The following is a 12,482-nucleotide window of genomic DNA, read 5'->3' as shown; positions in this document are numbered from 1 at the left end:
GGATTTTACTGCCCTCTTGTAATTCTTGGCTCACCGCCTCTATTGCCAGTCAATCCACTTCTTCGTTCCCCTGGATACCCACATGACTAGGTACCCAGAGAAAACAAACTTTCTTCTTTTAAATAAATATTTTATTTGCACCTTCCAAGATACTTGTGATTCTTGGATCGGTGCAATAAAAATTTGAGATCCCTTTAAGTACGGACAGCGAGTCAGACAAGATCAAGAATTTGTTTTTATTCGACCTCTCAGCCAAACGGAGAACTGACCTCGGCCCCAGACCCAACTCGGGGCTAAAAAGAAGAGACGAGGTCAAAATAACTCGACTCCGGATCGGACATACTGCCCTCACTCACCGTTTCCTTCTGGAGAGGGATGAAAAACCCCTGTGCAGAAGATGTAACTGTGACCTCACAGTTCAACATATTTTAATTGAATGTACAGAATTAGAACAGATAAGGTCACAAAATTATGAAAACAGGGACTTGAATTCTCTGTTCCAGTCGGTCGATCCGCTTACAATTTAAAAGTATCTGCAGGAATGTGAACTCCTGCAGAAATTGTAAATAAATATTTATATTTTTACATAACAAACATATAACTATTATGATTTTATAAAGATTTTATTACAACAGTACACGTTTTGAGCAGCTATGGCCCCTTAAGGCCGATAAAAATTGATAAAAGACAGAAACGGGCGCTTAAATGACCTAAATAGTGTCGAAAGCGCCGTTAAACACCTAAAAACAAAACATATTACAGTATACATTATTAAGGAATGTTTAATCAAATTTTCCTTAGTTGTCCTTTTCAACACATTTCGGTCTACTGAAAAGTGGCAACTTTTTGTTTTTGTTTTGGACAAAACCAGACAGAAATGATTTTAGAATATTTGTGTTGTCTCAAGTGTCATATGGTTTCTTTCTCCTTGTCTTTAAGCCACTGTTCGCACAACTGAATCCACATTGTTAGTACTGGCATGGGGTTCTTTGATTTTATTCGTATTTCTTTATATTTGATATATTGCTTACATTTTTATATGTAAAGTGAACTTATTCTGTTGATGAAAGCAGTTAGCGTGAAGTGAAAAAAAGAAAAAGAGAGAACGAAACAAAGTTGTTTTTGCAATGATCATCTTATATCATTTTTTAAACATTGCATAAGGCATAAGGAGTTGTTGCTTTTTTTAATTACGTGTTTATACATTGCTAGCTCATTGATCTGGGTGGGGTTCCTGACCTCCCATAGTGGGCAGAGAGATACATACTCTGTCTTCTATCCCCTTATATCTGTTTTCCAACATGCTTTCTGTCTTTGTCTTGGAATGAAATTACTTGGTTTTGTCCTGGCCCAGGCCGGAGTCCTGTCTGTGAGGGAAACAGTCAAATTCATAGTTATTGTTTTGGGAGATATTTTATTTTCCTTGTAAATCATCTCTCTCTTATGTATTATTATATTTGTTATTTTGGATGTAAAATGTAAGCATTTGAGTGTATTCCTCTTTGTTGGATGTTGTGCTTGTGATCTCAAACTAAGTACGTTGGTGGTATGCTCTTGGAATCTACATCTGATCCCTATTTGTTCCCAGTTCCCCTTTGTCTTACTTTCTCTTGGGTGCTATAATTGTAATTCTATAACTTTCTACTATCCCATTTTCTTCTTTTTTACTGGCGCTGATATGACTTTAATGTATTGCAAGCACAGTAAAACCCTTAAAACAAACAAAAACAAACTTAACTCTTTGATCCGGTTTGATGGTGATGATTTTTCAGATCGTAAGTCTTTTTGACAAGTAATTTACAGATCTGCATAATGAATGAATTTTTTTAAATTAATGTTTTCCAAACTTAAACCTGATAATTGTTATCATGCTTTTTTGTTGTTATTTATTTATTTTTTTTTTTTTATAGGCTGAATTGAAACGACAGCAGCAGCAACAACAGCAACAGCAACAAGTACAACCTCAGCAACAAGATTTTCTTTGTAGGTGATTTTTAAAGATGCTTTTGTACAATTGTGGCAGAGGGGTTAAGGTGTGACCTGGAAGGTCCTGGGTTTGAGCCCCGCTTCAGGCTATTTCATTTTTTTCCTTGGGCAAGATTATTAACTCCTAATTTGCTCACTTGGACAACATGGGTGATTCCTGTTGGGTGACATCAGATGTCTTGTTTGATGAATTATATATATTCCCTCGTGGAATGCCTAGGCGACGATATCTCATGATGTCGTGTCGGAAATGCATATAATTAATTTGATTATAACCATAACACCAGTTTGAGGGAATGCGTCGCATATCATATTACTGTATTTCTATTAATAATAATAATAAATGGCATTTATATAGCGCTTTACCCTGTTCTCACAGGCTCTAAACGCTTTACAGTGATATAAAAGAAAACATATTACAGTGAGACAAGTTTGATGGAAACGTGATACGAATTCAATTTAACAACAACAAAATATGAAAATAATATTGCAACATTATGACGTAAAAAGATAAAACTTTAAGAGAGATTTTAACTTTGTCAAAGAATATTATTATTGTTTATATTTATGGCTGTAAAAAATAATTTGAGACTGAAACGTCCCTCATCCAGTATTTTTCCTTTTGTTCATAGCCATACTCACATTTATTTCATACTTTGACATCTTTTTTTTTTTGTTTGTTTTTTTTTCTCTCATTGCCCCATCCAGTACGCCCTAACATGGGCACATCCGTCAATCCTAACATGATGGGCATGGGGAATCCGCAAGCTGCCATGGTCAATCCCATGTCTGTACAGCAGCAACAGCAACAGCAAACATCACAGGTAAGTCTGGATTTTATTTAACATAACATATGGTATAGGGCTAAATAGGATAAAATCCCTTGAATGCCCTTAATATTAATAGTTATGCCATAAATCTATTGATTAAAGATTACAATAATGATACACGTGGTAAAGATAGTATTTCAACTTGAATGTACTCATGTATATGTGGTGTACAAACATATATCTTTAACCGTGACATGCAAAGCACACACACACACACACACACACACACACACACACACACACACATTATTTATACATTAATTTTATTAATTTTATTATTATTATTATTATTATTATTATTATTATTATTATTATTATTATTATTATTATTATAGTTATTATTTGATATAGCGTCAGTATCCACAAATAGTGCTCAGAGGTGCTTCACAATAGTTTTTTCTTTGGTATCACACAATTTCATTCATTCGACTACGAAATCACTACAACAGTCACACACATCTTGTTCGAAGTTCACATAGAATCACGATAAGCAGAATGAAAAAGAAAGGTTTTTAAATGCCGTTTGAAGAGTGGTAGACTTTTCACATTGTCTGGTTTTAGGTGTTAAAGAATTCCATATGATTGGAGCCGAAAATGCGAAACCACGCTCAGCAAACTTTGTTCTCTTGTGATTTTTTTCTCCATTGGTGAAGAATTTTACTTACATACTTATCTTCACTTCTTGGTGCATCAGTTGCACATAAGGCTGACACAGTAGATCTCCAACGATTACGGTTTGCTGCCATCTTTGACATTTCTCCCCACGTCCACTTCTGGGTCTTCATGTCATACTCCATGGTCCCTCTCCATTTCTCTGATGGTCTCAATTTGCTCCTTGTTCTTTGTGGGTCCATCTGAGGGCGACCCTTGGTATAGCATCATGGTTCATCCGAAGAACATGGCCAGTTCACTTCCATAATCTCTCGCCCTCTTCTCTTCATCAAGTCGCTGTTCGAGAGGGTTGTTGGCCAGAATATCCTCAATATCTCATACATTAATTTAGCTGAAGTTAAATATGTTCTTCTTTGGGATTTCTACAGCTCTGTTAGAAGAGCATTTGCCTCACAATCAAAGGGACTGGTATGGATCCCGAGATAGTGGGTGGAGGAAAAATCTTGGTTTCACCCGTAGTTAATCTCTGTCCCTTTACACTTGAAGCAAGTGCTCTACTGAGCTGAGCTGTTGGCAGTACCTATATTTTTCCTCTTCAATGCATCAAAGTACGTTGTGACGTAATTGATTTATGCTGCATTTGCTTTGATGTGTCACAAATTATGCTTTTCAAGTTTTTAAAATGTTGGACCGAAAAGAAAACACATTTCATGAAAAAAAAAAAAAAGCAACAAAATGGTGAATTAGAAAATCTTAAATGTTATAAGAATTGGATTTGCTTTGTAAATTGGTGCATTAGCACTATTGTTTAAAACTGTAGCATGCAAATATTCAGAAATTTAGGATTTGAAGGAAAAAGCCTTTAGTTCTAACGCTGTCTAACCTACCCCCCCCCCCCCTCCCCTCCTCCCCTCCCCTGACTTCTGCATTGAACAATCTCACGAAATGATAACCTTCATTCACACTGACTGCTGTCTAACCTGTTCCCCTCCCCCCTCCTCCCCCCTTTCCTCCCCTGACTTCTGCATTGAACAATCTCAATAAATGATAACTTTCATTCACACTGACTGCTGAGATAACACTTTTCTTGGAAATCATAAACTCACTCTGTTCGATAAGTTATTTGGTAAAAGATAGAAATGTTTGTACTTCTTTTTCTTTAAGCAAATGTGATGGTGGTGAATTCAAGCCAGCAGAAGATAGAAATATTTGTACTTATCACTTCGTTTTCTTTAGGCAAATGTGATGATGGTGAATTCAAGCCAGCAGAAGATAGAAATATTTGTACTTATCACTTATTTTTCTTCAGGCAAATGTGATGATGGTGAATTCAAGCCAGCAGAAGATAGAAATATTTGTACTTATCACTTCTTTTTCTTTAGGCAAATGTGATGATGGTGAATTCAAGCCAGCAGAAGATAGAAATATTTGTACCTATCACTTCTTTTTCTTTAGGCAAATGTGATGATGGTGAATTCAAGCCAGCAGAAGAAAGAAATATTTGTACTTATCACTTCTTTTTCTTTAGGCAAATGTGATGATGGTGAATTCAAGCCAGCAGAAGATAGAAATATTTGTACTTATCACTTCTCTTTCTTTAGGCAAATGTGATGATGGTGAATTCAAGCCAGCAGAAGATAGAAATATTTGTACCTATCACTTCTTTTTCTTTAGGCAAATGTGATGATGGTGAATTCAAGCCAGCAGAAGATAGAAATATTTGTACCTATCACTTCTTTTTCTTTAGGCAAATGTGATGATGGTGAATTCAAGCCAGCAGAAGAAAGAAATATTTGTACTTATCACTTCTTTTTCTTTAGGCAAATGTGATGATGGTGAATTCAAGCCAGCAGAAGATAGAAATATTTGTACTTATCACTTCTTTTTCTTTAGGCAAATGTGATGATGGTGAATTCAAGCCAGCAGCAACAGCGTGGTGGCTCCCAAATGCCAATGACGATGTCCATGCAACAGCAACAACAACAACAGCAATCTCAACAACAACAACAACAATCTCAACAGCAACAACAACAACAACAGGCCCAAATGAATCAGGTCAGTACTTGACGTTATTCATTCAATATTGTCGCAGCTTCAGTTGTTGATAGTATACGCAACATAGTGTGGGCAGGTGGATTGTGGCCTTCGTAAACTCATGGCATGACACTGACCAACAAATGACGTCAAAAGACAAGTCTTTGGCCACAAAAGAAAACAAAACGCGGGTTGTATTCATCAGTTCAACCAATGGAAATCACTTGTTTCCTTGACCACTGGTAACGACAACTCACTAGGTGGTGCAAAAACCTAAAAATGACGTCAAAATATAGGTCTTAGAGGGTTTTAGTGTCAGGCTATAAAGTTAACGATGGTATGGTTCGTTCAAATTTTCGCCTATATTATTATTACAATCTAATATAATATATGTATTCTGTGTTTACTTGATAAGGGCTGAAATGTCGTTTGTTTTGTGTTTTTCATTCATGAGTCAGATATAATCCCTTTATTTTTATCTCCATAATGATGGTTACGGGTGGATTGGGTTGAAGAATTAATTAACGATATGATTGTATGATGGCTGAAAGATTTAATAACGGAACTGAGCTGCTAGAAGATGTGGATTGTAAAAGGCAATGAACCAAAATGAAAATAAAAGATTTGAAGAAAAAAAACAAACCCCAAACATGGAACATTTCAGGCTCAACACCCTTCTTCAGCCAACATATAACAAAAACAATAAAACCATGAATACATTTCCTAAAATCCAGGAACATGGCAGAGAAATATTTGGCACATCTGTTCGCTACTTATTTATTAATTAATTATTATTATTATTATTATTATTATTATTATTATTATTATTATTATTATTATTATTATTATTATGATTATTATTATTATTATTATTATTATCATTATCATCGTCATCATCATCATCATTATTATTATTATTATTATTATTATTATTATTATTATTATTATTATTATTATTATTATTATTATTATTATTATTATTATTATATTGTCCACGAGGAGTAGTCAAGGCTACTGATCAAACTGATAGAAAGGGCTGATTCGATCCAATATTGATTAGATTATTAGTTTAGTCATTGAAATATATTTATATATATTCAATTCCGCAGCAAATGCAGCAGATGGGCCGTTTTCCAGGAGATTCATCGGGTCAAGGTCAAATGTCAAACATGTTGCCAGGTGCTGGTGCTGGTCCACAGATGGGGAATGCACCTGGACTGATAAACAGAAAATTTGTTTGGAGTGGTCAGTGATTATTTATAGTATACTTTTACCTGTGTTTTTTATTTTTAGATTTAATGTTTCTTTTTTTTTTTCTGTCTACTTCTATTTGTGGTCTTGTGGCATGACACTCGCTTTCGGATTGGGAGGTCCTGAGTTCGAGCCCCGCTTGGTGCCTAGTCCAGTGATGATAATCTTCCGCGGAATTTGGGATTTTCTTTGAAATGTTCCGCTGTTTTTGCAGTGTCAAACATTATTCTATGAAAAGTGCTCAGGTTGCTACACGGTAGGACAACATGGGTGATTCCTGTTGATGTCAGACATACTGTTTGATGGATTATCTATATTCCTTTGTGGAATGCCCAGGCGACGGGATCTTGTGGTGTAATTTTAGGTGGCTCAAACTTGGAAAAGCTCTTAAATCATATTCTCTCACCTGGGTATAAAATGAGTACCTGGCCAGTATATGGGATTGTCTATGTCGAAAAGATATTGTCAAGGCGTCTTGTAGGTATCCTGTCTCATTCCACATGTCAAATGTCATGGGACCCCAAATGTAGTCATTTGAGCTCATTTAGTGGATATTGCGCTGTCTGAGATCTCAAGTTTTAAAAAAAAAGCTTTCTCAATTCATAGATATCCCTGTGCACAGACTTCAAATCACCATAACATGGCTTCTAGTTATAATCAATTCATCAAATAAAGCTCAACCAACTGATGAAAATATATTGACAGATTTTCTGGATACACCAATCATTTGTGACCCATCGTCTCAAAACGGTATTACGTTGGAACGAACCAGATGCTTAAAAGCCGAAATAAATGTTAAACTGGTCAAAAATATAATTTGTTGGCATTAGCACCCTAGAATATGGTATCCATTCTCCTCAATAAAACATACAAACTCAAAACAAGTCTGATATTTCTGATTATAAATTCAATTTTCAACATCTTAACCAACCCGACTTAATACCGTTTTGAGGCGAAGGGTCACATTTTAAAATAAACAATTTAATTATGAATTCTAGTTTTGAATCTCTCTTATCTTCTTTTCCCCCCAGGTACAATGGAGTATTTGGACAAGAATGTGCCCAACGTTCAATACACTTTCAACTGTAGTGTTTCCATTGACAATAACGAGACTGACATGTAAGTGCTAGAAGCCATTGGCAATAAAAATGTCTCACCACATACTTGTGCGGCTATGTGGTCTAGTAGTATGACACTCACTTTCGGATCGGACGGTCCTGGGTTCGAGCCTCGCGCTCGGCGCAAAGTTGAGTCCTTGGAAAAGGCTCTTTACTCACATTCTCTCACCGTACTCAGGTGTAAAATGAGTACCTGGCCGCAAACAGCGTTGTCTTTGTCCGAAAAATTGTAATATCGCCTAACAGGCATTATGTCCCGTCCTACATGTTAAATGTTGCTGTTGACCAGGGACCCCTTGTAAAGCGCTTTGAGCGCGTTTAGTGGATATTGCGCTATATAAAAGCTCAATTTTGTATACAGATTTTTTTGGTGGTCATATACTTGGTCAATTCGAATTTTGCGACTGCAAATTCGGATTTTTAAAGTTAAATTTTTGATGAAAACGAGAGAAAATTTGATTATTTCAGTCAGAGAGTAATTTATGATCAAATTGAATTTTACTACACCAATTTGAATGCTCCTTAAAATGACAATTCATATAAATAAGGGTGCAAATTGTGCATTTTTGAGTTATATATAGATGCTTTTTCTTCAAATTCGGATAGACTGTATTTCTTGTCCTGTATATTCAGTGGCTCTTTTGGCTTGGAACCACTTGTTAAACCCTTTGAGCATGTTTAGTGGATATTATGCTATAGAAAAACTTGCATCGAAAAATATTTTGTCCTAATTTTTTGCCCCCCCCCCCCCCCCCCCCCCCCCTTCCCCCTCTTCCCCTTCTCTTCAATTTGACTTTAGCACATCGGACTGGCCCAAAAAACTGACCATCCAACTTCTGCCCCAGAAGTTCCTGACCAATCTTCACAACCATTGCCGCAACGCAAGACAAGTCTACTTTCATTTTTCCAACAGTAACCAAGACGCATTTTCCAACCTTGTAGCCATGATGAGTAACTACGTACGTCACATATTTGTAACCCACTGTGTCAAATTGGTGTTTGTCAGAGTGGACTACATTGAGTTTAAACTCTAAATTATGAGAATCAGACAATTTATCCCTTTTAACTCTCTCTCTCTCTCTCTCTCTCTCTCTCTCTCTCTCTCTCTCTCTCTCTCTCTCTCTCTCTCTCTCTCTGTCTCTCTCTCACTTTCTCTCTCTCTCTCCCTCTTTCTTTGTCTTAGTTTTTAAAAGACATTTAACAATTTCTATATATTTAAGCTCATGACTAACTAATCATTTAATTTTCTGTGGCATCAGCGTGACCCCTGATTGGTTCCAGCACTGTTAAAATCTTATCAGAAAAAAAAAAGCTGTTTAGTTTTATTTGTTACCAAATTTGTTTTTCATTTTTTTCTCCTTCAATGAAAAAAAACAATTGAAGAGGCCAGTGCTAGAAGTACTTAAGTCACAGGAAGCTTGTTTTGATAAAATGGAGATTAAAATTTGGATTAGGCTGTTTAGTAGAATATATGAAAAAATAAAATTGTTGTATTGAGATAGGGGACTTAGATTGTATTTATCATGAACAAAATAGGCTTCAACAGTCATGACGTCACTTGCCTCGTAATGACGCATAGTAACTTAGTAACTGGTTCTAATCAATCGGAACAATGGCAGAAGCCCGTATGAAATATTTCTCTGACGAGCATAAAACCGTATCCAGAGGGGGAAAAAACATAAATCTGATCATGTTTTGACTTTTACACATTCTGATCACAAGACATGTGAAAAAGTTCTAGCCAGCATGAAGAATAAGAAGTACCAATTTTCTTTGTTTAGAACCAAGCTGCTCGTTGCTGGGCGATGTGACATCAGACTATTGAATCCAATTGGATTCAGTAGTCTGATGTCACGCAGCCTGGCAACGGCGGCCATCGTGGTTCTAAACAAAGAAAATCATTACTTTTTATTCTTCATGCTGGCTAGAACTTTTTCACATGTCTTGTGATCAGAATGTGTAAAAGTCAAAACATGATCAGATTTATGTTTTTTCCCCCTCTGGATACGGTTTTATGCTCGCCGGAGAAATATTTCATACGGGCATCCGCGATTGTTCCGATATTTAGAGCTAGTGTTACTAAAATACCATGCGTCATAAGGAAGGAAGTGACATTACGGCTGTTGAAGAGTGTTGGTGAGTGTTTAGCTGATAAGCTAAAAATCATGAAAACTTGTCTTGAGTACTCTTTGTAATGAGGTCTTTTTTAAATTTATCACCATCCAGGTTGGTTGCGTCAAGTTTGGTCCCCAAACGGAGACTAGAATTATTCTCATCATGTACAGTGCCAGGAAAAAGACGTTCATCGGTATAATCCCCAACGACCAGCAGGCGATTGTCCAGGGTATCAAAGACGTCATATCCAGACACAGAAAGGTGAATTGTCAGAGGCTATTTGGATATCAGTGTATCTTACTTACTTATCTTACTTATCCGAACCAGCGACCACCTGAGCTCTAGCCCTTCGGTCTTGTGCCATGACGTAGAAGTTAGACGTCTTTTGTAGTTGTTCCATGTGACTATAAAGTGTGTTACTGATGCTTGGATTTGGTGGGAGGAATGTGCATCTCAGGTATTCAAGAGGTTGACATTCAAGCAAGTGGTGTGTTACTGTTTCATTGGGTGTTGACATAGGGGGCAGGAAGGGGATGTGTCTTTTGTAATTTTGCTTAAATGGTTGTTGAGCGGTATGTGTTGTGTTCTTAGTTGAAAGATGATGCTTTGCTGGTGTCTTCTGAGCTTATTTAGGCAATCAGTCTTTACAGGAGTGGTCATATGGGAAAACATACATCTACCCGTGGTGCTCATTGCCCAACTGTTAATCCATTCTTCTCTCTTATTTGTTTTGATTATTTGTTTCGCTGTGTCTAAGGATACTGGAATTGATGGTTGTAAAAGTGTTGATCCGAGTCTGGCTAGTCTGTCTGCATTGTCATTTCCTGGTATATTTGAATGTCCCAGTATCCACTGGAGAGATAAGTCTACTCTGTGTGTTGTAAGGAATTCATCTAGTTGAGATCTTAAACTATTGAACGTTGAGGAGAGTTTATCTAAATCGAGAGCTTGGAGAACCGATTTGGAGTCTGTGAAGATGACAGTGTTTTGAAGTTTTGATGGTTGTAAAAGTGTTGATCATTCTATCCTAAAATGGATTCTTGTTGAATTATGGGAGGGAATAAATTTCCGTAACAGAGACACCCATCTTTTCAAAGTCTCGGAAAGATAATTGTGTTTGTTTTGAGATGAAGGTACACAAGCCTCATTCGTCGTGTCCTGCCTCTAGTTCATTAGTCTTTCATTAAAAAAATTTACGCTCTTCCGCCACAACATCATAAGATATCGTCGCCTAGGCATTCCACGAAGGAATATAGACAATTCATCAAACAAGATGTCTGATGTCAACAGGAATCACCCATGTTGTCCCAATTGGGGGTTAATAATCTTGCCCAAGGAAAAAACAAAAGTGCCTGAAGCGGGTCTCGAACCCGAGACCTTCTGGGTCACAGTGCAATGCCTTAACGACTCGGCCACTTCACTGAAAATGTTATATTTACATTGCACAGTGTTAGTTCCTCTTCAACTTTGTAAGGATGTCTCCAGACCTGCAATTATACAGATTTAATCGGTAAATACAGAATTTTTGGGGGGTCAAATTTGGTCAAATTTTGATTTTTTTGCTACAGATTAGGGTTTTTAGATTTTAAAATTTTATATTAAAATTAGCAACAAGATATGAAGTGAATAGAAAAGTGCCAGAAGACAATAGAGAATAAAATTTTTTTTTTTTTTTTTTTTTTTTTTCGCGGCGGTGGTGGGGTTTGAACCTGCGACCTTATTGGTACGACAACTCCGCCTGGCAGGTGAGAGCGTGGCTCTACCGTGTGAGCTATCCACGAACACAAAAATATTCGTTTCAAACTCAAAGTCATTACTAGATCCCTCTCTCACCCACTTCTTGAGACCGCCGATTCGTTCGTACACCACCATCGCGAATAATTTTGACCAGCAGTTAAGCTTAATAGCCAATATTCTCAACACAAACATATAACATAGAAACGATTGAGACATTGAGTATGCTCCGGTGTATGGGGTGAATTTTTAATTCAGAAAAGTGAGTGGAGCAGGCACTTATGTTGGTAACAACAAGATATGAAGTGAATAGAAAAGTGCCAGAAGACAATAGAGAATAAAATTTTTTTTTTTTTTTTTTTCGCGGCGGTGGTGGGGTTTGAACCTGCGACCTTATTGGTACGACAACTCCGCCTGGCAGGTGAGAGCGTGGCTCTACCGTGTGAGCTATCCACGAACACAAAAATATTCGTTTCAAACTCAAAGTCATTACTAGATCCCTCTCTCACCCACTTCTTGAGACCGCCGATTCGTTCGTACACCACCATCGCGAATAATTTCGCCACGCTCTCACCTGCCAGGCGGAGTTGTCGTACCAATAAGGTCGCAGGTTCAAACCCCACCACCGCCGCGAAAAAAAAAAAAAAAAAAAAAAAAAATTTTATTCTCTATTGTCTTCTGGCACTTTTCTATTCACTTCATATCTTGTTGTTACCAACATAAGTGCCTGCTCCACTCACTTTTCTGAATTAAAAATTCACCCCATACACCGAGCATACTCAATGTCTCAATCGTTTCTATG

At 37.0% G+C, this 12,482-nt stretch overlaps 1 protein-coding gene across 9 annotated transcripts in view; it reads left to right on the top strand.

Moving 5' to 3' along the window:
- The window catches only part of LOC144978069 (mediator of RNA polymerase II transcription subunit 25-like), a 49,305-nt gene that overhangs the window by 19,525 nt on the left and 17,298 nt on the right, over positions 1 to 12,482 (top strand). For all 9 annotated transcript variants that reach the window (XM_078923612.1, XM_078923607.1, XM_078923613.1 and 6 more), the window contains exons 13-19: positions 1,911 to 1,983; positions 2,695 to 2,810; positions 5,322 to 5,483; positions 6,572 to 6,707; positions 7,745 to 7,832; positions 8,631 to 8,790; positions 10,058 to 10,207. In XM_078923612.1, coding sequence (XP_078779738.1) covers positions 1,911 to 1,983; positions 2,695 to 2,810; positions 5,322 to 5,483; positions 6,572 to 6,707; positions 7,745 to 7,832; positions 8,631 to 8,790; positions 10,058 to 10,207 — 885 coding nt within the window. The remainder of the gene's footprint in view (positions 1 to 1,910; positions 1,984 to 2,694; positions 2,811 to 5,321; positions 5,484 to 6,571; positions 6,708 to 7,744; positions 7,833 to 8,630; positions 8,791 to 10,057; positions 10,208 to 12,482) is intronic.

This window comes from Berghia stephanieae, chromosome 8, assembly GCF_034508935.2.
Source record: "Berghia stephanieae isolate SIO BIC M18660-M18661 chromosome 8, UCSD_Bste_1.3, whole genome shotgun sequence".
NCBI classification, from domain to species: domain Eukaryota; kingdom Metazoa; phylum Mollusca; class Gastropoda; order Nudibranchia; family Aeolidiidae; genus Berghia; species Berghia stephanieae.
This window is presented reverse-complemented; position numbering and strand designations above follow the sequence as displayed.